The 26,847-nt window shown below is 49.3% G+C and overlaps 2 protein-coding genes across 2 annotated transcripts in view; one reads left to right on the top strand and one right to left on the bottom strand.

The window, feature by feature from the left end:
- Positions 1-177: 177 nt before the first annotated feature.
- SHE (Src homology 2 domain containing E) lies at positions 178-26,760 on the bottom strand. Its single transcript, XM_084824799.1, has 7 exons — positions 26,686-26,760; positions 24,847-25,375; positions 19,969-20,095; positions 15,303-15,563; positions 13,370-13,547; positions 9,738-9,857; positions 178-3,475 (listed from the first exon to the last, which is right to left on the bottom strand). Exons 2-7 carry the CDS (start codon positions 25,291-25,293, stop codon positions 3,283-3,285), a joined length of 1,326 nt encoding a protein of 441 aa, XP_084680925.1. The 5' UTR covers positions 25,294-25,375; positions 26,686-26,760; the 3' UTR covers positions 178-3,282.
- TDRD10 (tudor domain containing 10) overlaps positions 21,507-26,847 on the top strand; it is a 31,398-nt gene continuing 26,057 nt past the window's right edge. Inside the window, exons 1-2 of the mRNA XM_084824805.1 lie at positions 21,507-21,574; positions 22,887-22,971. The gene's annotated coding sequence lies outside the window, so the exon portion shown is untranslated. The remainder of the gene's footprint in view (positions 21,575-22,886; positions 22,972-26,847) is intronic.

The following is a 26,847-nucleotide window of genomic DNA, read 5'->3' as shown; positions in this document are numbered from 1 at the left end:
CTGGTGTGCGTTCGCACTGATGAACTGCACATGAGCACAAAAGCACTTTGCAGCCTGTGTAACTTCTTTCGCTGTAATTGCTGAGGTCTTGCTAGCATATGTTGACTTAATATTTTTTTTTCTAAATCAGGGGAGGAGAGCCTGTTGCAGAGGAAATGAACACAACACAACGCAAATGAAGGAACCTCTTGCAATGTGTAATATCAGAAAGCGAGTATTAACTGCAACAAAATGTTGCAGTATACAATGCAGCTATATTCCCCCCCCCCAAATTCCTTCTGCTAACCTTGAAGTTCCCTGAAGCCTGCTGATACAGCCCCCTCTTGTATGTGGGCAGCAGTTTTGGCTGCAGTACCCCCCCCCCCCCGAGTGTGAACATCAGAATAGAGGGAATGACGACGTTCTTGCAATCTTTGGTATGAGAAATGGGGATTGATGGACACTTCCCTGTTTTTCATATGTGACATGTCGGGAAGGGGCGGTACAGCTTGAAGAAACTCTTTCTACAAATGATTCAGAGACACCTGTCTCAGTTTTTCTCATAGTTCAAAGAGCCAGCCACCGTGGCCATTTCTGGGAACAGCATCTATTGTGTGTTATGTACAGCAGGCCCAAATTCTGCCGTATTATGAGCCAGTGGAAATGTGAGTGATCATGCTGAACACAGCCAAGCTTCTGTGTGGATCAATTTGATATACTGTGTGACCTTGCTCCAGATTCAGAAAAGAATCTGTGCAAGCAAGGGATAACTGGGATCTTTGATCCTGGATCACAGAGAATATAGGCCAGTGTGTTGTCGCACTGCTATTTTGCATGGCTCTGCCCTCCAGATCAAGCAGTTGGCTCTTGCTTGTCCCCAACTGGGTATAAATACTTCCAGGGCAACTTGTGCGCTTCCTGACTGTATGTCTAGGGATTTTGTTAAATCCATTCCGTCTGTCTTTCGCAGCTTGTCGGGTGCCTTTTGTTCTGTCGTCTGGTCATTGATGGAATCAGGGTTTTTTTAACCAGAATTTCATTCTACTTGCACTAATTTGCATTACCACTAATGCGCTAATTACCGCTAATGTGAATTAGTGCAAAACCCCCTCTAAAGTGAAAACACAGTCTGCAAGACTTGGAAGAACTTGGTCAGCTGTGGAATCTGAAGCCTGGATTTATAGAAATCCAAACTCATCTGAATCCATTGTGGACTTCTCTGACACCCCTACGTACATGCATCTTTTTTTATTTTTTTGCCAAGGGAAGTTTGGCTTCTGAAAGTACAGCATCCTTTGCTTCCATGCAAATTGTGCACATGGAAATACAGAAAACACACTGCCCCAACCTTCGCTGCCCTTTGCTCCTGCAGTTGAGACACTCAGTCTTTTGTGGGACGACGTTGTTAAAAGATAAATTTTTGTTGTGATCTTTCTCTTTGCTCCCATCCATTTCTCCGTGCCTCTGTGGCTAGGATCCGATGTTGCACAGACAACAGCATGGAAGACGCCCCATGCAGGTGAGCAAATGGAATTAAGGTCAGACTCAGGGCATTCTATATTGCAAATGGAGAAACCACTTTCACCCCAGTTTAGCTGATATGGCCTCCCCTTAGGGTCGCCTTCCCCAACCTGGTGCGCTCCAGCTATTTTAGACTTCAACTCCCATCAGCCCCAGCCAGCAGGACCAATTGCTAGGGATGATGTGAACTGTAGTCCAAAACATCTGGAAGGCGCCAGGTTGGGGAAGGCTGAACTGGTACAGAGGATCTTGGGTGCTTTTGTTTGACAAAGGGAGGTGTGGGTTCTCTTGAACATGAGTGGGTACAATTCTTGGGGCTTCTTCTGGGTTGTTGAACCTCAGGCCTGCATGCCAAATCTGACCTGGCTGGGGTTCCAATCCACCCCTCTGGGATTCCCTGGGGGCCCCTGCCCCCTTCCCATGGCTGTACCCCCTTTCCTCCAACCACTCATTGTTTGTGGGTTTCTCGGCTTTTGTGCAGACCCCCCCGCATTCTAAAAGCTTGAAATGCCTCTCCCAGGCTTTGGTTACTGGCAGGAAGAGTTTCAAGCTACAACGTGTTGGTATTTTTCAGATTTCTAGTGTACGGGGCCTCTTCTGCCTTTGGCCCCTCTCGCCACTGGAATGCAGCCCCCGAGAGCTTCCCTGAAATGGCATTCGGCCCTTGGGCTGAAAGAGGTTCAACACCCTGGTCTACACCCTTCTCTGTCCTCCATACAAGTCAATCCATACCCCTCTATTGAATCGTATACAATGTAAAGCATTTGCTATAATATAAAACGTCGGCGAGGGCACTTGACCTCAAGACTCCCTCTTACTCCTTGGGTCTGCAGTGGTCTATGTGGCCCCTCCATCAACGACTTGCTAATTATTTTGTTTCTGCCCTCATTCTTCTACCACTTCCTGTCTCTTTGCTCTGCCCCATTGCATGTGCTCCGCTGTCTACCTTGGCAGCCATATTGGCCCTGGTGGCCAAGTCTCAGAACCTGCGGAGCAGCAATCGCTAAGAATCCGCAGCGCCCTTACAGTCCCCGGGGATTTAAAAAAAAAATGGTGATGGGGAAATGCATCGTAAAGGTCACCTGGCAGCGTCTCATCTGCATTCATTCTAGAAGCCGAGCTGCTATGAAGGAATGTGAAATAGTTAGGCAAACTGATATGAGCCCAGCTCCTAAAAAACCCAGGATGCTTAAGAATGTGGATATTTTCCCCATATCCAGGCCTCCCTCAAGGTCTCCCCAACTCCCCCCTTTTTTAACTTTTTGGAAAAACCAGCCTTTTGAAGCAAAGACTGGGGTGACACCCCTCTGTTTCCTCTCTAAAATCCATGGTCTAAATTCCAAATATGATGTTGGGAAGGGGGTGTGCAAGTGTGTTTCCCCTTTATATGAGTGAATGGTACCCATTCACTCATATGGGAGAAAGCAAGTAAAGGCACTGGGTGACAATACTGGGGCTGCCTCCCTTTTCCTGTTGACTCCAGCATTGGAGGTGAGGTTTGCCCTCCCCCTCGCCACGCCATCCCAGGTTTCAAACCCATTTATTGTGTCTGATAGAACTGAATTCTGCTTTCGTGGCCCCGGCCTTTTGCTCACATAGCAAACTGGTCATGCTAGAGTGTGACAGATGTGTGGAAATCGATTTATACATAAGACCCGCGTGGGGCAGGGGAGGGGTGTCGTGACCAATTCATGGCTGTTACTCGCATGTGACGGTATCCCTTGTCCTCCACCGGTTCTCCAACCAGCACAGTTCAGATGCTGGGGGTGGGGGTAGGGGAGGCTAGTGGACCTTGCTTGGTATGGAAACTGGATAACGTAGGGTCATATGCTCCGCTCCTTTGAAGGGTAGTTTCTCGGTGGAGTAGAAGCACACCACCTCGGGGACGCTGTCGAAGAGGCCACCGGCCTGGTCCAGGGTGTATTTGTGATCCTTCGTCTGGGCAACAATGATGTGGACGCAACCCTGGCTGGTCCTGGGGGCAGAGAAAAACGACGAGTGTGTCTGTGAATGGGACACCTGCCCTATATCCTCCCCACCCCCCGCCAAATCCGTCCCACCGGATGTGAAGGAACCTGCAACTCTGGGACAGCCCACCTTGAGAAGGTCTGTCTTACTTGCTGTCTGCTTTCTTCTTTTAAACAACAGGCTATAAACCAGGGGCTCAGAACCTCTCTCAGCCTGAGGGCCGCATTCTATTTTGGAGAAGCTTTCAGGGGCGCATTCCAGTAGTGGACAGAGCCAAAGGCAAAAGGAGAGGGGCCCAAACCACCAGCCCATTTTTGCTTGATGCTCATACTGCCAGGAACGAAGCCATAGGGGGAAGCATTTCAACCTCTTAGAATGGGGGGGGGGGGGACAGCACAAAAGCCAGGAAACCACCAATTTTGTGTTTTTTCTTGTATTTATTACTTTTATATCCCACCTTTCTTCCATTGTGGAACTCAAGGTGGCTACATGTGGTTCCCAGGAGGTTTCCCCTCCAAGCACTGAGCAGACCCAGACCTGCTTAGCTTCAGCAAGGTGGCTCTCTCATGTGCCTTCAGACCATGCCTGGGACCAGATGATTGGTGGTTGGTTCAAGGGGCGTGGCCATTTGAGGAAACGGGTTTAGCCCCCAGGAGGTCTGGATTTGGCCCCAGCCTTGTGGTTCTAACCTCTTGCTTTAAGCCTGGGTCATTTTTTTTTTTTACTTTTTAATTTTTGCCACAGGCTTTTCAGGTATACTTTTGCAGTTGTTTTAAAAGGACCAAATGACAAATGCGGAAGAGGGCAACCTAAAATGAACCAAGGACTGTTTAGCCTGTGTGTGTGGAGGGGACATAAGAGCGATGTACAAAATTATGCATTGGTCGAGAAAGTGGATAAGAAAGTGGATTTCTCACCCTCTCATAATACTAAAACCCAGTGTCTGATTGGTGGCCGATTCAGGATGGATAAAAGGAAGGACTTTTTCACAGAGCAGGGTTAAATTATGGAGCTCTCTTCCATAAGACGTAGTGATGGCCACCAGTTTGGATGGCTCTAAAAGGGGGGTTAGGCAAATTCCTGGAGGAGAAGGCTCTCAGTGGCTACTAGTCCTAAGAGCTACATGCTGCCTCCAGTATCAGAGGCAGGATGTTTATGTACACCAGCTGCTGGGGAACATGGGAGGGAGGGTGCTGTTGCACTCATGTCCTGCTTATGCGTTTCCTGTGGGCAGCTGTTGACCACTGTGTGAACAGAATGCTGGGCTAGATGGACCCTTGGTCTGATCAGGGCCAGCCTTATGGGTGGGTGAGCTGGGCCGCTGCCTGGGTGCCAAGTTGGGGTGGTGGTGCCAAGGTGAGCTCAGTGGCTGTGTTTTTTTAATTTATTGTCTGCAGTGAGCTAGGGTGCCAAAAAGCAAGTGTCTGTAACTTTTTTTTCAAGGTTCTTCAGGTTGTTTGGGTACTAACTACAAAAATGATCTTCCATTAGCTTTGAAGTATGTGTCTTTTTAAATTTCCACTTGGACGTCATTTGCGCTAAGTAAAAATCCATGGAATACGGCTTTACCTTGAGGCAACAATATATTATATAGTTCTGTATGAAACAGAATAGATGCTAATCTAAGGCTTTTGCTGGCTGTAAAATATATCCTTGGGAGGCTGGAAGGGAGCGGCCTGCTTATTAGCAGCCTAACTGTAAGGGAATCAAAACCCATCACAGGAAGGTAAAATCTTGCTTTGCTTCTCTGGGCAGCAATAGAGATAAGACTGGTGAGGCAGACTTATGACTGGCCCAGGCCAAGTAGCTCTGGTTACAGAGCTGGTTTTAAGGAGAGAAGGAAGGCTTTAAGAAAGGATTTTGTGGCAGAGCAGGTGTCCTGTTCTTGTCACGGAAAGAACTCCAGGCCTGCTGGGGAAAGAGTGCAAGGAGTGAATGAATGCCACCGAAGATTTCCAGGCCAGGTGCCACTGGAGAGTAATTTTCTGTGGCAGTTACCACAGGGAAAGGCGCAGGAGTGGTGTGATGCCAGGCCTGAAGGGAGGAATCTTTCTGAATGAGTAGTGGAGAAGGCCAGCAGCTGGCCACAACCAGAAGACCTGTGAGGCTGACAGGGCCGGCCCCACCCTTAGGTAGAGTGAGGTAGCCGCCTCAGGCAGCAAACTTTGGCTGTCATGAAAGGGTAGCAAACTGTTGGATATTTAATATGTTGGTTTTTTACTGCTAGGGATGGAGAGAGATGCTTGTGGGATTTTCTGTGTCATGTGCCAAAATAACTCGATCCCAGGGCAAGGGTAGCTGCCAGCGAGAATTCTGAGATGTAGTCTGTGCATGCAAGAATGTGGCCCTCACATGTGGCCCTCAGCTTTGTACACATACATGTGGGGGGCAGCAGCAGGGCCCCTGACATCACACCTGCACCAAGCCCCATAAATCCACTGGGCGGACCTGCAAAGCTGACCACAGGGGGAAGGGTGCTATTTATCCTTGCCCAGGGTGGCATTTATCCTAGGGCCAGCCCTGGGTATGATCCAGCATGGCTCTTCTTACATTCTTAAATCCTATATAATTCATGCTGCCTTTTAAAAAATATGCTTAAGGGTGCAACCCTATGTGTGTTTAGACAGAAAGAAAAGTCCTATGACTCCCAGCATGGCTGGCTGGGGAATGCTGGGAGGTGTAGGACTTTTTTTTATCTAAACATGCATAGTAATGCATAGTATTGCACCCTAAACTGGCCACTTTTCTTTTGAAGGCAAAAAAATCACCCCCACCAGGGCCCCCGGATTCGAATCATGTGCCCCATGAGTTAGAATATGGAAAGGGGTAATCATTGGGAACTAAGGTCGGCGTTGGTCGTCTCTCCCCTTCCAGGGCTTTGGCCTTTTGCTGCCACCCCAACCCTCCTCTCTAACAGGTCGCCACCTCTCTCTCTCTTTCTCTTTTTTACTCCCTTCCTTTCCCTGCTCCGATTGTTTCACAGCCAGGGGCTCAGCATCCTGAGGAAGGAAACACGGACCGCACCCACGCCAACGATCCTCCGCTCCGGAGCCAGCGCTGGAGAGGGAGCCGTGGCGCAGAGCTACAGTGGAAGGTGGAAAGGCCAGAGGAGGAGGGGAGGGAACACTGTCTCGGTGTGTATAGGGGGGCAGGGGCACATCTTTTTCTCCTTGATCTCCCCCCCCCCCCAGCTGCAGGTTTCGATGCGCCGCAAGGAAAAAACAAAACGGGGTTCTGCAGAAACACGAGGGGCCCTGTCTGTGGTTGTTCGGGGTGGGTGGGGAGAAATAGTGCTGAACGTAAGCAGCGGCAGCTATAGCTCAGTGGCAGAGCTCCTGCTTTATTATTATTCGTATTATTCGTATTATTGTATTTATAACCTGTCTTTTTTCCTCTGCCAAGGAACCCGAGGAAGTTTACATGAAACTCCTCCTCCTCTGAGCGATGTACAGAGGACAAGATTACCTTTCTGGGGATGCCTACTGGAAAAGGAATGTAAAAAGTAAAACCTTTTTACTAGGTGCCGACAACCCAGAAGGGCTGGCACATGCCTAATTTGTAATGGTAGGAAGTTCCAGATATTTGGCACTAAACCACTAACGGGCCCCTATTCAGTCACGATGGACTGAATCTCCAAAATTTTGGGTAACACCGAGAGGTACCTTTCCGATGATGGGATGTCTTTAAACAAAGCAGCCATGATGCCCCCCTTTATTTGCGTATTATTACATTTATATCCTGCCTTTTCCTCCTCTTGCAAGGAACCCAATGCAGTTTACATGATGCTCCTCCTCTCCATTTTATCTTTACAGCAACCCTGTGAGGTAGGTTAGGCTGAGAGTCAGTGACTGGCCCGAAGTCACCCGGTGAGCTTCATGGCTGAGTGGGCGCTAGAACCCAGCTCTCCCCAGTCCCGGTCCGGCACTCTGCCCATGACCCCACACTGTCTCTATGTGCTTTGTGTGCAGAAAAGTCCAGGTTCAATCCCCAGCATTCCCACGTAGGACTGGGAAAGATGTCCCCTGTCTGAAATCCCTAGAGAGCCACTGCCAGTCAATGCAGACCAGGGGCTAGGTGACCTGGTGCCCTCTCCAGATGTTTTGGACTTCTACTCCCATCAGCCCCAGGCAGCATGACCAATGGCCAGGAGTGCTGGGAGTTGTAGTCCAAAGCACTTGGAGGGCGCCAAGTTGGGGAATTAGACCGTGCTGAGGTAGATGGACCAAGGGTCTGACTTCTTATAAAGCGGCTTCTTATGTTCCGATTTAATTCAGCCCTTATTCAGGACCACAAGGACTGGAATCTTGCTTTATTGTTAAGGCCAGGCCTGTGGTTCAGTGGAAGGGCATCTGCCAGCAGAAGCGAAGCACAATTCGATATGGGTATCCCAGCATAAATGGTTAACCATGGCTTGGGAACTCCACCATCACTTTGCTGCCAAGAGAGGTGAAGCGAGTGCTTGAAGTCAAAACAGGTAGGTGCTGGAGCTCGAACCCTGTAAGGATGCCCCGCTCCTTCATTTAAAGGCTACGGGCAGCAGATGCTTGGCGTCGAAAGAGGAAGGCACTCTGTCCATGCTCAGAAATGCCACTGTGACTATATATTACGCCACAGCCAGCCCCCTTCACCTGGAAGCTTACTTGTGAGTTGCAGCTCATGAGTAGGCATGGTCAGCGCAGATGCCCGTGCCAATTTGTTGCTGTCGAGGGCTGGCAGTGCAGCCCTGCCAGATGGCAACTGTGTGCTGGGTTCTCTGGTCTGATGTATATCTGCGGGGCGTGGCCACAGATCGGGGGGACGACGGCTACATGACCCCTCCCCAAAATACAGAATTTGCATGGAGGGTTTTTCCTCACCTGTTTTACAGCACTGGGAGGGAACTGCACTCTGCAGATGCTCAGAGGCAGCGCCAGCTCCAGGTTTTGCTTGCTTGACAGGCAGAGAGCCAGGGAGCAAGTTGGCTGTTCCTCCTGCTCACCGCCACCACGGTCTGGACCACGATGAACAAGCAGGATGCAGTGGTGAAGGGGAGGCGCAACTCCAAGGGGCTCTTGCCAGAGGGGCACCCACTGGGGTGAGGGCCATCAGCAGGTGCCCGACCACGCCTACCGGTCTTGTACTCACTGCAGCCCCAGTCGAAATTTCCCCAACTGCCACCCACATGCATGCCTGGTATTTGCAATGGCATCTAAGCTCCTGTTAAGAACATAGGAAGAGCCCTGCTGGATCAGACCAAGGGTTCATCTAGTCTCTAGTCTGGCATTCTGTTCACACAGCAGCCAACCAGCTGCTCAGGGGAAACCTGCAAGCAGGAGGCGAGTGCAACAGCACCTTCCTGCCCATGTTCCCCAGCGACCGGTGTACACAGGCAGACTGCCTATGATACTGGAGGTAGCAAATACCAGAGGAGCTTCGGCTATTGGGCATTATAGAAATATAATTAATTAATTAAACCATCAAGACTAGTAGCCATTGATAGCCTTTTCCTCCAGGAATTTGTCCAACCCCCTTTTAAAGTCATCCAAATTGGTGGCTATCACTACATCCTGTGGTAGCGAGTTCTCTAGTTTAACTCTGCGCTGTGTGAAGAAATCCTTCCTTTCATCTGTCCTGAATCTCCCACCAATCAGCTTCATGGGATGACCCCGTTGGGTTCTAGTATTTTGAGAGAGGGAGAAAAATGTCTCCCTATCCACATTCTCCACACAGTGCATAATTTTGTAGACCTCTATCACGTCTCCCCTTACCCTCCTTTTTTCCCAAGCTACACAATCCCAGCTGTTGTAACCTTCCCTTATTGGGGAATTCCTCCAGCCCCTTGATCATTTTAGTTTATCTTTTCTGCACTTTTTCCAACTCTACAATATCTTTTTTTTAGCTGCTGGTGCCAAGAAAAAAAATCAACCACAGGACAAGCATCAGGTCTAGCTAGCTCGGGCCCTTAAAGGCCTGTCTCCCACCCTAGAGAACTGTGGGATGAGCTCCGAGGTACCCTTCTTATTCCTTCTCATGTTGATACCTGTCATGGAAGGAACACCACACCCTTGACTACTCAGCTGCCTCTCCATCTGTGCCTCCGCTCTTTCGCCCTCCCTTCTGCCATCCCAATCATGTCTGTCTCATGTCAACTGCAAGCACCAGATTGCTCCTGCATTCTTATGTACAGCTCCGAGTGTGGACCTGGCATGCTCTTGTCACTGACTGAGAAGCTGAAACCATTGCCTGATTTACCCCCTCTATGTCTCTGGCCTCCCTGCCCAGGCACTCACTTAAGGGCGATGGAATACTTGCTGGTGCCTGTCTCGCTGGTGCGCACCAGGTATCCGGCCTCCCGGCACGGCTGTAACCGGCTCTCCGCCTCGGCTCGTGTGAGGGCGCCGTGAAACCAACTGCGTGGAAAAGGACAAGAGTGAGCTAAGTGAATGACAGGGGAGTGCTTTGATGAGGGGTGGCCCATCCCATACAGCAGGTGTGTGGAACCTCTTTCAACTGAGGGCTGGAGAAGCTCTCGGGGGCTGCATTCCAGGGGTGGGCGGGGCTGAAGGCAAAAAGGCCAGAAATACCAGCATATTTTAGCTTAAAACTCTCACTGCCAGTAGTTCAGCCTTAAGAGAGGCACTTCAACCTCTGAAATGGAGAAGAAATTGTGGAAAAGCTAGGAAACTACCAAACTATCAGCAGGTGGGGGAAAGGGGCGTCTCCTAGGGAACATCAGACAGCCAGATTTGGTTCAACATCCCCAATGGCATTCAAGATGAAGCTGGACAGCCACTTGTCAGGCATGCTTTGACTTGGGTTCCTGCATTGAGTAGGGGGTTGGACTTGATGGTCTTGTAGGCCCTTTCCAATCCTACTATTCTATGATTCTATGATCCCTGCTGTACTGGAAAACACGTCTTGGGATTGGATACGGTCCTTTTAAGCATCAGACTTCTCTTGAGAGTTAAGGCTCATTAGAACACAAGAATTGCCCCCTCCCAAGCAAAGCAAACTAACAGTCCATCTCACCCAGTGTAGTGTTTCCAAGAATGATGAGCCGAATACTTCTGAGAACACCCCCCATGAAGGCAACAGCCCTCCCATTTATCCCCTATCAACTGGGTTTCAAAGATACGCTGCATCTGAAGGTGGAAGCTCTATTTAATGACCAGGACTAGCAAGAACTAGGTATGTACAGACTTGCTAAATCCATTCTGTCTGTGTTTCATAGATTGCCAGGTATCTTTTGTTCCGTCATCCGTTCATTAATGGAATCGTATGTTTTGTAAGAGCATTTTGTTTATTTGCAAATGCGCATCTGTGCAAATCCCCCCCAAAAGTAAAAAACCAGCCCGCAAATCCACGTGACTCAGAAAAAGCCATTCCGTAGCAGAATCCGCAGACGAGATTCACAGAAGTCTGATCTCATTTGAATCCATTGCGGATTTCTCAGACATCCCTAGCTGGAAGAAAGGCAATGGGTGTTCCAACACGACTTCGGATGTAAAAAAGAGCTTTTTTGGAAAAGGCCGGAGTTCCATCTCGCCTAGCATTTTGCTTCTGAGAACAACCAGCCAGATCTCTTGCAACCCCCCTAACTCATAATGCATGCCGAGGGTCCCAGGTTCGGGTTCTGGCCTCTCCAGTCACAAGGGTCAGGTAGCAGCTCACGAGAAAAACCCTAGAGAGAGCCGCTGCCCTGAGTTGCATGCCGTTTGGGGAATTTGTGAGCAAGCCCAGGGCTGAATTCTCAATGCACGTCAGAGATGCATTCTACGGGATCCTGTGTCCCACTCAGGAATACCATCCCGTTCTTAGATTCGACTGGTCATCCCTGCATTAGTCAGTTGGTGCTGCAGAGAGTGATGAACGAGGAGACAGATTTTATGCCACCTCCAGAAAGAATGTAAGCACTATCCTACTGTATGAAAAACCCAGCACTCTGTTTCCAACAGGGGTCAGCCAGAGGACCTTTGGGAAGACCTCAAGCGGGGCATGAAGACTGTTGATCTCTCTTGTTGTCTATTACCAGCATCTAGGTGTCACATGAGCATAACGCTTTTGAACACAGATGTTCTGTTTTTAGCAACCACGGCAAAAGAGGTCGATAACCCAATCCACCATGGATTTCTTTTTTTCTAAGCACCTTAAACAAAAGAAGCGACCTATCTTAGTCACCATGGCAACATCCCATGGCAATTAACTCTATGGGCTTATTCTGCATCTCCTGAAACACTTCTCCTTTCGTCTGTCCTTGAACCCGCTGCCAATCAATCTATTCATCAGACGCCCCTGCCACCCCGTGCCTTTGTTTTGAGAAAGGATGAGTAATCCTCTCAATTCACTCTTCGGCTGGCATTTGTCATCTTATAAACCTCTAGTGTTTCTGCTCCTCTCTTACTTGCTATTTTTGGAAAGCAAAGAAAGGCACAGACTGTTTATCATTCCTTCTATTTCCGATGTTGAGGCTAGGAGTGCCGAATAGTTATATTATGTAACTAGAGATGCATGCACAGGAGGGATGGGTTAGCTGGCTCAGGGGAACCCCAAGGTTTGCAGAAGTACCAAACGTCTTTGGGGTAGGAAACCCTAAGGGGAGGGAACCCCCCAAACACCCCTCTGAAGATTGAGCATGCTCAGTAGCCATGGAATGTTGGTAGGCTGTAGTGGTGGGGGTGACAGAAAATGGAATGGAGTATTGTAGAAGGGGGCATGTCATGGCTGGCTGGCACTCTGACTAGGACAACTCTATGCTGCAACATTTTGTTGCAGGTCCCACTAGTTAAGGCTTCATTAGAAAGACACTCCGCCTGCCTGCATCTCCCTCCCCAATTGTTTTAAGATTAGTGATTCACTGAACTGTATCACCTCAGACTGCAGGCAGGGGTGGGGGAGCTCACAAGTGTGAACGCTTTCCCATTAATTTAAATAAATACATAAACAGTCAAACAGATTCCTGCATGTAGAAAATGAGTGCATCAGCAAGAAGGCGAGCTAAGAACCTTTCTCCCAGTTTTCGGCATGCAGAGACTTGTTCTGGTATGGAGGAGCAATTCTGGCATGTAGGGAATAGTTAGAGAAGGTAGGTGGCAGGAATGCAAATGCCTCCCAGTCTGCAGAGAAAGGAATACTGCTTCTAAGATGACATCCAGAAGGTTCCATTCAGTCGGAACAAGTCTCTAGTCCATGGTGGTTGCAGAATAGCACGGGGCTGTTTCTGCTCAATATTTCGGTCACTTGAGCCCTCTACTAAATGGGAAAGTTTTGCCCCAATACAGGTCCTTTGCTTGTTCTGTAACCATTAGCAGAAGCTGCCAACATCTGTTCTGTTTCTACCCTGCGGGCCAGAAACTTACTTTTATTTTTGTTTTTTAAGTGAAAGCAGAGTTTTTCAGGTCTCTTAATCCAGCTGCCAGATCTCGTAATAAACGTCAAAGAAGGCTACATGGCTCTTTCTCTCTTTTGCGATGTGTAAATTAGAATCTCAGCATTTTAAAATATTTGCTAAAAGCAAGGAGATGATAAGACTACCTGGGGTGTATCTGCACAAACATAAGTGGGATTCTGCAAAAGTGAAACCTAACTTGCAAATTCAGCACATTGGCAAACTGATGGCTAAATTGTGGATATTTCCTTAGTTCAGAATTTCAAATACCATTTGGAACTCTTTTTTCCACAAAAGCAGAATACTGGGAACAGACGACTTGTAGCTTACTTTGTACAACCCAACGAGGACTAGCATCTTGCCTTTAAAACAAGCAAAAAAATGAACGTCGAACTACCTAATTCTGTGCCAGTCTTTCAGTTTCTGGATGATCAGGATAAACACAGGTCAATTTTGGTTGCTGGGAGCTCAGATAAGAAGCTGTCATGGTTGTCTGACCCCTATCCCCAGCACCAGACAGAGGTTAAGGTGACTTACGGCTGTTTCTCCAGGACAAGGGCAGGATCCACACGCTCCCCATCTGTGCCAGGCTCTGCCACTGCCGTGGGCTTCACCATCTTGGAGGGCCAGCTCCTCTGCCGGCGATGTTGTTGCCATGGCGGTACCGGTGCCTCATCCTTGGACGTCACAGGTCTCTCCGATCCCTCAAACTGCACTGGAAGGGAAGAGGAAGTACCATTAAAGATGTGGCAGGCACTGGAGCTCGGGGGCACTGTTAGGCACTTAAAAGACTGGGGGTCCAGACCCCATAGACCATAACTCTGCATAAAATTCGCATATGCTAATTTATATCTCTATATGTGCAAATTAAGAAATAATTACTAGGATTTATTTGAAATTAATTCCTTATCCAAGCCACCTCAAATAAAATGAATTCTTTCATTTGCACCCCAACTCAAGATCATCCTAAATTGGCAATTCCTCTTCAACGGCAATTACTTTGCCAGCTTTCACTGACTCATTCCCACTTCTCTTTCTTTCCCTCCTGTAGGAAAACTGCCCCCATCCCACGCTGTTAAGCTTAAAGGAAAATCTTCCATTGGCATCAATCAACACTTGGGGGTCTGGGGAAGAGATCTAGGGCACTGGGACATCAGTCTGGGGCTGGGGCTCCATAGGCCCAGGCTTAACGATGCCCCTGCCTCTGGCACTGCTGACTGGCTGAGCACTGCTAGATGCAATCAAAGCCAAGGAGATTTGGCTGAGCATCATAGAGGTAGGGAGACAGAGTTGCAAACCACAGCATGCTCTTGTGACATAGATGGCGGCTTTCGGTTCAGGGCCAAGTTAACGGCTGTGTGTGCCCTGTGTCTTTCCTTACCTCTGTGCCTTACACCTGAGCTTCACACCTTATCTGTGACACAAGTGAGACCCGCAACAATCCTCACTCCCTAGGAGGGCTCCTGGTCTGTTTCCGGATATCCAGCCAGCCACGCACCCCCTCTGGGATTCTCTAAGCCAGCTTTCCCCACCCTGGTCCCCTCAGGAACTACTGGACTACAATTCCCACCATCCCTAGTCAGCAGGCCAATGTTATCTGGGGATTATGGGAGTCATACTCCAACCCATCTTGGGAAAGGCTGCAATCTAAGCTGTAAGCCTGAGGGGCAGAACCCCTTTTAACCCAAGGGCCACATCCCATTTTGGAGAAGCTCTCGGGGGCTGCATTCCAGTGATGGGTGGGGCCAAAGGCAAAGGGGCAGGGCAAAATGGGGCAGGACCAACCCCTTGAAAATACCAGCATATTTTAGCTTAAAGCTGTTACTGCCAGGAACTAAGGCTTAGGAGAGGCATTTCAACCTTTTAGAATGGGGAAAAAACTGCAGTTTATTATTTTATTCTCTTCTAAAGAGAATATCTTGGTATCCCCAAGAAAGCTAGTACCCCCCTCTTGTTTCTCTGTGGCCCCGTTTAGGTTCCAAGTTTGTTGGCACAGGGGCGCCGATTCAAAAAGTTTACCATTGTTCAAATACTTGAGAATATTCACTTTGGCTCTCGCCTTTAACAGGCAGAAATTCAGCTAGTGAAGGTGAATTTCTATGGTGGGAAAAAGCTTCCCCTGTTGAATTCCTATGTGTTGCACTGGTGTTAAAAGCTCAGAGAAACATGGTGATTCTCCCTACGCAACCCATCCATAATATTATTAACCATAATAATATTAACCCATAATAATATTAACCCGCTCATAATATTAGCCTATAATACTAGCCAGTCTGTCCACATACATTTATGTTTTCATTTGGGACCTAAAAGAAAGAAGGGAAAAAAGAACAGACTTCTTATAAAACATCTTTGCCTAGTCACCTGGAGGAATTCCTTAACTTGTCATAGGTGATCACAGAAATATCTGTTTATGCGTTTGATACAACGCACTTCCCGCAAACCCCACATGAATGCTCCTGCCTGCTACCTGAGAGAGCTTTCACAATCTGGTCTTTTTTCCACTCCCAGGGCTGTTCGTACTCGGCTGGCGGCCGTTCGTCGTTCTCTGGGAGCCGTGCCTCTGAGTTGGGCCCCGCCTCTGCTGGTTCGTAGGGGGTGTCATACAGCTGTGGGGGTTTGGCCCCTGGGCGTTTAGCGGCAGGATCTCCCTTGGCCCCTGGCTCTGCTGGCTCGTCCAGGAGCAAGATGGCTTTGACCAGAGGGTCCTTGGAACCCCGCCTTCGGATCTCTGGGCAGGAAGCAGGGTAGAAGGTAAGGAGAGCACCCATCTATTTTTTGCCATGCACAACATTTGTGTGTGTGTGTGTGTGTGTGTGTGTGTGTGTGTACTCCTTACCACTGGTGTGGTGGAGTCAGGGCTCGCAATGCCAGCACTATTTCATTAGCAGGGACGCTGATGTCATCTGCCACCCCCCTGTTGTAATGCAAAGTATTTGGGGCTGGCATGGTCTTGAATGGGCAGTTAAGGGCACAATCCTATGCAGGTTAAGACAGAAAAAAGTGCAACAACTTCCAGTAGTCCCCACCATAGCTGGCTGGGGAATGCTGGGAGTTGTAGGACCTTTTTCCACCTAAACTTGCACAAGATTGCACCCTAAGATAGCAGACCTACGGTCCATGGGAGAGCATCCCAGGGACCATAGGAATGCTAGGAAGAACCCTTCCAAGGCCAGAGACAGCGATCCGAACTCAGAAGAGGAAGTTGGAGATCCAACCCCCCTCTCAGGGGGCCCTAGCCAGCCTCTTTCAGTCCACTCCAGTAGCCAACTCCAGACACAGACAAAGGATTCTTTTCAAGGCTTTATTCCTTTTACAACTTAATAACTCTATCACCAGTGACTAAGCTATGAACAGCAGAGTAACCTATGCCCCTGAGTTGGAAACAGTTGGTCCCCGTTTCAGTGAGAATCACTTGCAGACCCTGAACTTATGGGCTAGGGAGAGTCCCTCCCCTTTTCCCTTGGGTTCTCTGGACACGACCGTTGCTTGCGCGCCAAATGGGCGCTACGCCTCCTTTCCGCGCCCTCCATAGCTTGTTGTTCTTTGCGTCTGCGTCGAGCATCCAGTCAGCCCTCCTCCCGCGCTCCTTCACTCCCAGGAGCGCTAACTATGTCTGGAATGCTGGGAGGAGGAATCTCTGCCAGCTGCAGGGCCTGGGAGGGATGAGCATGCTCCTCTCCCACGGACGGCTGTTCCTCCTCAGAATCAGAACTGCTCTGAGGTTCTATGGGCTCAGTGTCCACCCTGACACCCCCTCCCACTTGCAGCTGGCGTGGAAAGAACTCTACCAGCTGCCTTCCGAAGTCCAAAAAGTGATCCTGGAGGAGAAGGAAAGGGGATGTTCCGGTGAGTGGGGTGGGGAGGAGACGGAAGAGGCCAGGATACAAATTATCCTGAGCCTCCTCCAGCCTCCTTCCCTCTCACTCCAAAGCCCGTCTAGCGAAAAGACAGCTTTGGCTATTGGGCAGTATAGAAATAAATAAATAAATAAAACCAGGAAAGATGAGGAGGCGAAGATCACCTCTGCTGCTTCTCCTGCCCTGCCAGCTTCAGCTCGGCAGAGCACAGAAGTCTCAGAAGCCTCCAAGTTTGGAGGCTTCCAAACAGCAAGGGCACAATCAATAGATTTGTGCCCTAAGGCCTATTATCTTTACAGAAGACCTGCTTTACAGGTGGAGATGACAGCTGCTAGAACTGCTTTGTTCATATGGATCAACCCAGCTGCCTGCATTTTTGGCTTCTCCTTGGGAGTGTGGCTGTGGGGACTGCGTAATGTACCACTACATCACCGCTTGAAACCTGGGCAGGCTCATAGAGGGGAAAGCATATGCAAGTTTTGGTAGACACACAAATATCTACACAAAGCATATACACATTTCCCTGAGAGTATGTTCCCTTAAACTCAGCAGGTTTTACTTCTGAGTAGACACGGCATGGTTAGTGAGGCATCCCCCCAAAGGTACCCCACCCCCCCATGAAACTGGGACATATTTCTAGAAATCAAGATTGTCCCTGATAAACAAAAATAGCAAGGACCAGAATGAATGTGACTGTTTGGCAGCACTGTCTGTGACTCCGTTAGGAGTGGGACAGCACTTTGCACATGTTCAGAAATCCTGGCCCTAATATCCAGCCAGGCTGCAGGAACAGATTTTTAAAAAATGGACCGAGTGTGAGCAGATGGTATGTGAAACTCCTGGGCTTGAAACCAGCTCCAAAAAAACCTCCCAGACCACGCGTGTTAACGCCTCCTCCTCCGCCAACACTGCCCTGCTTCGACTCCAGCTTCCGGCGCTCCAGTTTCCTGTTATTCTGTCCGGTTGTGTCAGCTCCGGGTGGGGACGCCAAAGGCCTGGGAGCCGATGGAAGGCATCTGGCTGGTTGCTGGGCGATGTCCCAATCGTGTGTTAGGTGTGTTTTTTGTGTGTGAGAGGCGGTGGCGCCATTGAGGTAGGACTTCGGGGGAGATGCCCGGACCCTGGCTCTGCAGAACAAGCAGGAGGGCCTCCGAATGTGCCAGTGGGGTTGGTTACTCCCCTTTTGGAGTAAGTGAAATAATACACATTACCATCTAAAGAGGGACCCCCACCCCACCATGTTAAGCCAGAGTCTGAAATTACCAAAGTGCAACACAGTTCTGAAATTAGAGAGCCAGTGTGGTGTAGGGGTTAGAGTGTTTAGACTGGAACTCGGGAGATCCAGGTTCTAGTCCCCATGAAGCTCACTGGGTGACTTTGGGCCAGTCACTGACTCTCATATTTATAGCATTTTTATCCTGCTCCTTAACTAAAAAACATTCCCAGAAAGGCTTAAGATTGATCAGCAAAAAAGACAGCAATTGCCTGCAGGCTCACAGTCTAAAAAGACATGACACAAAAGGAAAAAGGGATGGTGAGGGTAGAGGAAAAATTAAGTAGACCACCAGCAGGGCCTTCTCATGTCCTGGAGGGAAAGGGTAGGCCCTGATGTTCCCTTTGCCTGCTCCTACCTTCTTCACTTCTCTTTTCCCACAGGGCAGTTGATGTCCAACTGTAGCAGGCCCTGATGTTTCCTAGGATATAGTAGTTCTTTGCATTTTGTGCAATTATTGTATTAATTGGTTGTGCCTAGATTTTTCCTGCTGAGTCCAGGGGAGGATTTGTCTCTTTGAATGGTATGTCCTAAGAGTTTACTTCTATTGGCTGCTGGACATGGCGTATATATTTTTGCTTAAAATATGGCTTGTATTTTATTCTCCCTGCCCTGCTGTGTTTGGGGCCCCTCTTGTTCATTGTGCTGAGTAGGCCCCCCGATGTCTGTCCCAAAGTCCTACCCTGATGGCTCCACTGCTTCAGACTTTAAGCTTGCCATCCCCTGCGGCAGCTCATTTTCCACTTTGTTGCCACAAGGTCGGGACCCCTTGACCCGCCATCAGGGTCACTCACAACACAGCTGCCCCTTTTCTCCTCCCAGCTCACCATTTTTTTTTTTTAACTACCCTGGCCTTATCTCTGCAAGCAGAGAGGCAGGAAACAGAGAGCTGACTTCCTGGCCCGATTTTCTTTTTCCCGTTTTTTTTTTCCTCTCTCCAAAGTTTGTGCCCTCTCTTCCCAGCTGTGCTGAATCTTTGCTTTCCCCTTGGACAACTTGTCAGATTAAAACTTGTTTGACAGTACTACTTCTCTTCAAATCTGTTTTTGCAAGGACACTTTGGAACAGAAGGAGAGAGTACTGGAATCTTACAGTGTGTTCGTTACATCTGCTTAGTTTTCTTGGAAGCAAAGAATAATCCCGCTAGAGTGTCCTCGTCCCGTACGGCTCCTTCTTGCTCCAAAATCAGTTCAGTCTCCCCTGCCTCCCATGTCCTAAACTTTGGTAAATGTCCATACCAAAGCCATTTCCTTCAGTCCCAGCCAAAGCTGGTGTTGACTGTGCTTGGTAGCTAGCAGGCACCAGCTGTCAAAGGCCATTAAGCAAGCGTCAAGCTTGTACAGAAAACCCTGAGAGACGACTGTTTTGCAAACCCAAAGGGGGTGCGGTTTCATGGCCACAGGCTGGTCTGTGTAAATTGCTTATCTCTCGGCCTCGGTGTCCTTCACCTGTAAAATGCCCCTGCTGGCTGGGGAGGATGGGACTCATAGTCCAACCTGGGTTGGAAAAAGCTGTGGTAAGGGTTCCCTCTGAGCAGAAACTTTAAAAAAATGCTCTAGGTGAACAATCAGTTGATTGTGGGAACAGGGGATGGGGGATTTTGATAGCAGGAGTTGTACATGAAAACACGCTGTTTTATTCCCCCACCCCCATGAGGTGTTACATTCGGGAATGTAAACGGGAACAGCCAGAGATGACCTTTCCTTCAAACAATTAGTGGCGGCTTCTGTTTCCGAACCTGTCCCGCTATCTCCTACTCAATTCGACATCTCAAGAAGGCATGCAGGGGGACTTTCCCCTGTCTGAGCCTTGGCCAAGGAGTGCTACGCAGGATTGGGAAGCAACAGGGGCAGGATTTGAGCGCAGCACTCCCAATCAGCTGGAAGGGCCAGGAGGGTGTGTGTATGAGTGGTCAGTTTCATCCATTTCTTCCCATCCTGTGATTGGCCTTTCCTGCCCCCTTTTTGCCTTTTTTTTCCTGGCAAAATTGACCGAACACTTACCTGTAATCATCTGCTGAGCGTCGTAGGGTTCCATGTAACCATCATTTTCCCCTAGCCTCTCTGCATCGCGCTGTCCCTTGGTTTGCTTGGCATCATAAGGGTCGGCGTAATCTTCCAGGATAATAACCTTGAGCAGGGGCAACAGGAAGGCAAAGAGGCAGAATCAATTTATCTAATGGGTGTGTGTGTGTGTGTGTGTGTTTTTAGTGTGTGGGGAGAGAGAGGGGTTCATCAGATGGCTCCCACACAGTAAAACAGTGTTTCTCCACCTTTATGGCTGATCGTTTTTGAAATTAAAGCAGGGGATTTTCTGAATTAAAGCTGGAAATTCACATGTCTTTTATTTCTGCCTTGAGTTTATATACCACCCTTTGGTAAGTTTTTCCAGGGCAGATCATATTAAAAGGATGCAAAGCAAGAAATAAATAATCCAAAACAGTCAAGGATAAAAATGCCTTGTACACCTGAAACAGTTTGACATTTAGAGTGTGCTGGAGTCAGAGGGAGGCAAGCTTAGAGCTGCAAGTCACACACGGAGGTGGTGGATGGCCTCTGGGTAATTTTAGTAATCCACTGGGGGCCATACCCCTGCCTGCTGAAATTGCAGCAGCAAAAAAAAGCCTGCTTGGTTACAAGTAGAATTGTACTCCCGTAAGGCTTCCAGGCACGCAATTCTGCTTCCAAGTAAGAGTGCCTTGGGGCTTTTCTACATGAGGCTTTTAACCCACACCTTTACTGAGGCTTCTGCTTCTGGATTCTTTGTGGGTTTAAGAGCAGCTCCTTTACACATGATTTTTTCCCCAGGTTTTCCTTTCTCTGCCTTTCTATATGCTTCATTACATAATCACTGGGTGGTGCTGTGGTACAGCAGCATTGCACAAATACAAGAGAGTCTCATTCCACCATTTCTACATAATAGGAGACTTTCCTCGATCTAAAAAAACCCCAGGGTAATGGTTGCAAAGAGCAGGAGAGGCGTGGAAGATGATGTCACGTAAAGGACCTGCAAACTACTGTGAGTGAGCAATCACAAGTGCACAATAAAAGCCTCATGTAGAAAGGCTCTTGTTTTCTTGCAAATCGCCACCTTTTTTTTTTTGCTGCTACTGCCACAAATTTAGCAGGCTGCAAAAACGGCCACGGGAGCCATATGCTGTAGCTCAGTGGCAAAGCACCTATTTTGCATGCCAGCGGTCCTGGTTCAGTCCTCCCACAACTCCAGCTCGGGCTGGGAAAGACCCTGTTCTGAAACCCTGGAGAGCACTCAGAATATAGACAGTACTGCGCTAAATGGACCAATAGACTCTATATAAGGCAGCTTCCCAAGTTCCCCTTGTCATTCAGTGCAGAGAGGCATGTTAGAATTGCCGCACACCCAGCACGGCGACTCATCCAGAGATGCGATGGGCAGCCTCCTCCGAAGGTAGCCAATTCTCCCCGGTGGGTCTCTGAACTGAGAATGACTGAGTGATCCCGTTGCAGAGAACTAGAAGAACTACCCACCCCTGGTGGAGGTGGACAGGAAGAAGACAAGGCCAGGGCCTCAAACAGAGACACAGCAGGGCAGCGTCTTCCATCAGAAGCCAAGTCCTTTCGGAAGTGCTGGGTATGTTCAGCGTAGAGAAAGGAAGATTTAAGGGGAGAAATGATAGCTGCCTTCAGATATCTGAAGGGCTGTTATGTAGGAAATGGAACAAGACTGGTTTTCTGTCGCTCCAGAGGGCAGGACATGAACCAAGGGGGTAGAAATGGCAGAATAGCAGATTTTAGCTAAACATTAGGAGAAACTTCCTAACGGTGAGAGCTGTTCGATGGCAGAACAGTCTGCCTTGGGAGGTGGTGGGCTCTCCTTCACCGGAGGTGTTTCAGCAGAGGCTAGAGAGCCATCTGTCAAGGATGATGGAGTTTCTAGATCCTGCACTGTAGACTCTGCACAGAGCAGGGGGTCTTCCAACTCTAAAATGCTTGTGTTTGGGGCTTGCAGGAGCCTTTAAATATTTAGGGCACGTGTGCCCTTAATTAATGGATTTCCCAAAGGCCTGGCAGTTCTCCCATGTCATGCCAATGTGCCCCGACACCATCTGGCCATTTCTGCAGTGGTAATGCCACCTTAATCTCTGCTAGCAGCCCACGTTTCTAAGAAGCTGCTCCCACAGACCGCTCAAGGACCCCCTCTTTCTACCCTAGCTGCTCCATCCGTCCCTTTTCTCCACATGATCGTTATCCAGTAGTTCTACCTCTATCCAGCCTTCCTGGACCTGGTACCCTCCTCCAGATGTTTTGGACTTCAGCTCCCATCAGCCCTGGCCAGCAGAGCCAAGGGTCAAGAATGGTGGGAATGGCAGTCCAAAATACATAGAGGGCACCAGGTTGGCGAAGTCTACTCCATCCTGTTTCCCCTTTGTAAACTCTCTCTCTGTCTCTCTCACACACACATATACTCTCTCTCTGTCTCTCTCTCTGTCTCTCTGTCTCTCTCTCTCTCACACACACACACACACATACACCCCTCTCCCCCATTCCATTTTTGGCACTGTGCTGTAGTGGTTACAGAAGCCTTCCCCCAGCCTGATTCCCTTCAGATGTTTGGCCTGTTCTTCTCATCATCCCTGACCACTGGCCAGACTGCCTGGGGCTGATGGGAGTTGAAGTCCAAAGTATCTGGAGGCCACCCTGTTGGGGGAGGCTTGGGTACAGCGTTGGGCAGGGGAGACCCAGGTTCTAGTAGCCATTCCGCCATGAAGCTTGCTGGGTGACACTGGGCTGGTCACTACCTCTCAGCCTAGCTTACCTCACAGGGCTGTTGTGAGGATAATGTCGAAGGTGAGGGAAGAACCATGGATATGTCACCTTGAGCTCTCAGGAGAAAAAGACACGATATAACTCGAAATTGAGATCATCTCCCTTTTTTTCTCTAGGGCCTACAAACCACAACCTGAGTTTCCCACTACGATTGGAAGGTCAAAGCCGTCGCTTTGGATTCATTTCTTCTGTTTCTTGGAGGTGGGTGCAGGGGGGTGAAAAGGAATAGATGCACACCTGTAACCTCTAGTATTTTTATTTTATTTTTTAAGAAAAATGCTTTTCAGTTGCATTTTCAAAATAATTGCAAAGGAAGCACAGCTCTGATAGTTTTTTTTAAAGAAATGTGTGAGGCCTGTGTGGGTCCCCTGCCCTGGAAAAAAGCCATTGTTCTTAATTTTAAGTATATTCAGTTGCTCAGTGTGGAGGTGAAGGTACTCTGTACATGCCCAGAAGCACATGAGTTACTTTGTGGGAGGAGTTAGTGCTAAATGAGCATGGTTAAAGGATCGGTGGGTCTCCAGAAACAAGGCTGGGGATGAAATCCTAGGTACACTTATTTAAAAGTAAACGTAAAGTAAAAGTAAACTAAAAGTAATTTACACTTTGGGCACTCTTCTACACATACTAAATAATAACTAGTGCGACAAAGAGTTGCAGCATGGAGTGCTTCTGTTCAGGGTGCCTTCTTCCACGATACCCCATTCCTTCCATTTCCCCTGTTCTTCTGAAGCCCTTGAGCACACTCAGTATTTATTAGGCTGGGTCTGGTGTCTCCCCGCTCGGGAATTTTTCCATATTGCTACAAGCCATGGGGTTCCCCCTGAGCCTGCTGCTACCTCCCTCTTGTGTGTGGCTGGTGCATTTTGGCTACATAAGCATTGGCACTCACAGTCTGCACATCGGGAATAAAGAGACCGTTGATAATAAATTCCATAAATGATAGGCGCTCCTAGGGGATTAAAGCCTCATGCATAATAATAATGCTAATAAATAATATTAAATAATAATAAACAACAACTACTACTTCTATACATTATAGGAGTTCCAATGGGAATTGCTTCTGAAATTCTATATACTGATGGCTCTTTATGAACACGGTTTTTTTTCTTTTAATAAAAGGAATCCTTTATAATTTCCATGTCATCGCATCTGAGGCTGATGACCTTGGTATACCCCCTGTCTTAAGTACATCCTCATCTTCAGACTTCCTCAGCTCAAAGAAGGCCGTCTGGACAACCCGTCGCTCCGTTTTCCCTTCTTGTTCCTGGACTTATTATCCTGAGTAATTTGAACTGTGTGATTTTAGAGTCCAGCTTAATGAAGCCGGGGTAGGATCAAAGGCCTTGTGGATGTACTGAATGCTGCTCATCTCTCTCTCTTTCAACAGCTTTTTGCTTCCTTTTATTTTTTGGGTGTGTGTGTGTATGTGTCAGAATGGAGGGGAACGAATTACAGAAGGACATGGATCCGAGGCAGCAAGAAGGGGGCAGTGGGTTAATTGGGTAGCAAAACCAAGAGCAGAACTAAGAGATGATGAGTTACATAGTCAGACAGTCATGGCAAGGTTATCAAGTGTAACAGTGGAGAAGGGAGAATGCGGCCTATCCATAAGTCTATCCTGTGCACGGCTTGGAGCCACAATCCCTGACCCACTTCACTACACTCAGCATCTGAGGCCTTCCTCCAGGTGCCTCCTCCAAGGGAGGTTTGGAGGATGACTACAAGGCCTTATCAGGGGTGGCCCCCTGGTTGTGGAACTCTCCCCCCAGCACGGTCTGCCTGGTGCCAACATTGTCATCTCTTCAGCGCCAGGTTAAGACTGTCCTTTACTCCCAGGAATTTCCCAGCATATGATGGGCTTCCTAATTCAGTGCTTTTGATGGGTTGTGCTATTTTATTGTTAATTGTTTTTAGCTGTTTATAATTGTTTGAAATTGTTGTTCTAAGAGGCCTTGAGGGTTTGTTTTCTTCTGAGAAAGGTGTCTAAGACATGTTAACAACAACAACAACAACAGGTGGTGAGCATAGGTTGGTACCCTGGAAAGAATGCTGTCATGTGTGTTTGGTCCTTACCGCCTCTTGCTTGGCTTTCTCTGGCTCCGGCGCAGGAACTGGGGCGGGAGTCGGTGCAGCCCCGGTGTACCCTTTCCCGTTTTTCTCGTGGGCATCCACTTTGATGAGCCGGTTGATGTAGATCCCGCAGCCTTTGGCCGTCCCCCGGGCCACCTCCTCCGGCGGGGCCCCGTCCACCCGGGAGTTCCTGCGCATCTTTCCTGCGGCGGCTTGCAACAGGCCTTGGAGGTTGTCCCGCGACAGCCGGCTGCCCCCGCCGTCTTTCCCCGGAGCCAGCAGCGTCCGCGGGCTGCTCAGCTCGGTGGCCGAGTTCTTATGGTTCTTGCCAGGCAGTGAAGCTGTGCCCGCTTCGGGCGCAACAAGGCTCTTGCGGGAGGCACTGCACTTGGTGCGTTCGGAAACCGTTTTCAGGTTGGACGGGAACTCCTTGAACCACTTGGCTGCCATGGGGCCGGAAAGTGCAGGCGGGCCGTGCGGTCACGGGGAGGAAAAGCCAAGGTCGGAGGACCACCGAGGCAGGATGTGAGACCTACCCCAAGACAGGCAGTGGCTGTAGGGCCTACCCCAAGACGGGCAGAGGCTGTTGTTGGAGGCTGAGATACAGGCCTCAAACTGGCCAAGTGCCGCTCCGTGAGCCACCCAAGTAGCTCAGAGTTGTCTAGAGAATGGCAAGGCCAAGCCCAACACCGGGACAATAGGAAAGGCATTCCCTGGGCCTAGGAGGCGAGGAGCTGGCCAGGATCAGGGCCAACCTGGACACCCACCCTGCGCACTGCCCTCTCCCACCCCCTTTTTTTCTGTCTTTCACCGCTCCGGATTTAACAATCCAGGAGTTGATAAAGGAGTGGAGTTTACCAGCTGGGAGGGAAGCATCCGTTTGGAGGGTAAAGAAGCTGGTGACACATCTTTGGAAATAAATTCATCCAACGGATGAGAGGGGGTATTGTGAGCAACCAGGGGTGTGGGGTGCAAGTGCTGGATGGGAGGGGGGAAATGGATGCAGCCGCGATGTTGTGTTCCGGTGTTTTGTCTTGTCGCCCCAAGAATGGGTAGTTCTGGGTGGGTCTGGGCCAATTTTAATGGAATTGAAAATGATCTTTAGGCTGCCTTGAAGGGTAAAACCCTTTAAAAATACTTAACTAGGTTGGGCTTTTAATGGAGGAGGGTCCTTTACTGGTAGCAGTGATGGTGGATGGGGGGAATGTAAATCAAATCTCCTTGATCTTTCAGATGGAGGGGCGGGGTTCGCCTAATCCTTCATTTCTGGAGGGGGGACCCTAAACCATTCCTAAACTTGAAAAGGAATGGGAGAAAAATTAATTTTGGGGAGGGGGTTATTTCCAAGTGAGTGGTGGTCGGGCTGTGTCGGGGAGGGGGGAGGCACAAATGTTGGCTTCTTGATCTGGCGGGGGGTGGGATCAAGAAAACAAAGGTAGAGTCTCCCAAAGTTTTTCCTACTAAATTTTTCCAAGGTTTTCTACTAATTTCCTACTAATTTTCCCCAAGATTTTTCTTACTAAGTTTGGGGAGGGATTTTTCCCCAAGCGAGTTTTGGTGGGGCTCTTGGGGGGGGGGGCAGAAATGGAGACTTATTGATCTTAGGGCGGGGGGGGTGTTCAAGGAAACCAGGGTAGGTCTTCCAAACTTTTTCCGACTGCGGGGAGACAGTTTTGGACTGGAAAGGGAATCTTCCGAAGGTGGTGCGGGTGGGGGGGTCCTTTACCCCCGGGATTCGGGGCCGGCGAGGGGATGCGTGTGGGAAAGGAGGTTCCCCCGCCCTCTCTTTTCACCCAGCCCTGGCGTGGGGGCGACCCAGGGCGCCCTCCGCCCCAGATTTACCTCCTGCGCTGGCGGGACCGAGCCCTGCTGGCTTTCCAAGGCGCTGCTCTCGCTCGCTCCCCTCCGGACAGGGAAGGCGAAAGGGCGGCGAGCGCCGCGGAAGGCTCCCTCCGCCCATACGCGGAGGGGGCGGCACAGCCCGCCCCGCCGCCAGGGCCCCCT

The sequence above is a fragment of the Heloderma suspectum genome, chromosome 17 (assembly GCF_057233095.1).
Source record: "Heloderma suspectum isolate Gila_16-S chromosome 17, 16-S_ref, whole genome shotgun sequence".
NCBI classification, from domain to species: domain Eukaryota; kingdom Metazoa; phylum Chordata; class Lepidosauria; order Squamata; family Helodermatidae; genus Heloderma; species Heloderma suspectum.
This window is presented reverse-complemented; position numbering and strand designations above follow the sequence as displayed.

Excerpts from the sequence above, each read along its gene's own strand:
- SHE (XM_084824799.1), bottom strand. The coding sequence starts at position 25,293 with ATGGCAGCCAAGTGGTTCAAGGAGTTCCCGTCCAACCTGAAAACGGTT. Across the intron at positions 15,564-19,968 it reads CGCTCAGCAGATGATTACAG|AGATCCGAAGGCGGGGTTCC; the intron begins GTAAGTGTTCGG and ends CTTCCTGCCCAG. Across the intron at positions 3,476-9,737 it reads AAGTATTCCATCGCCCTTAA|GACCAGCCAGGGTTGCGTCC; the intron begins GTGAGTGCCTGG and ends CTCTGCCCCCAG.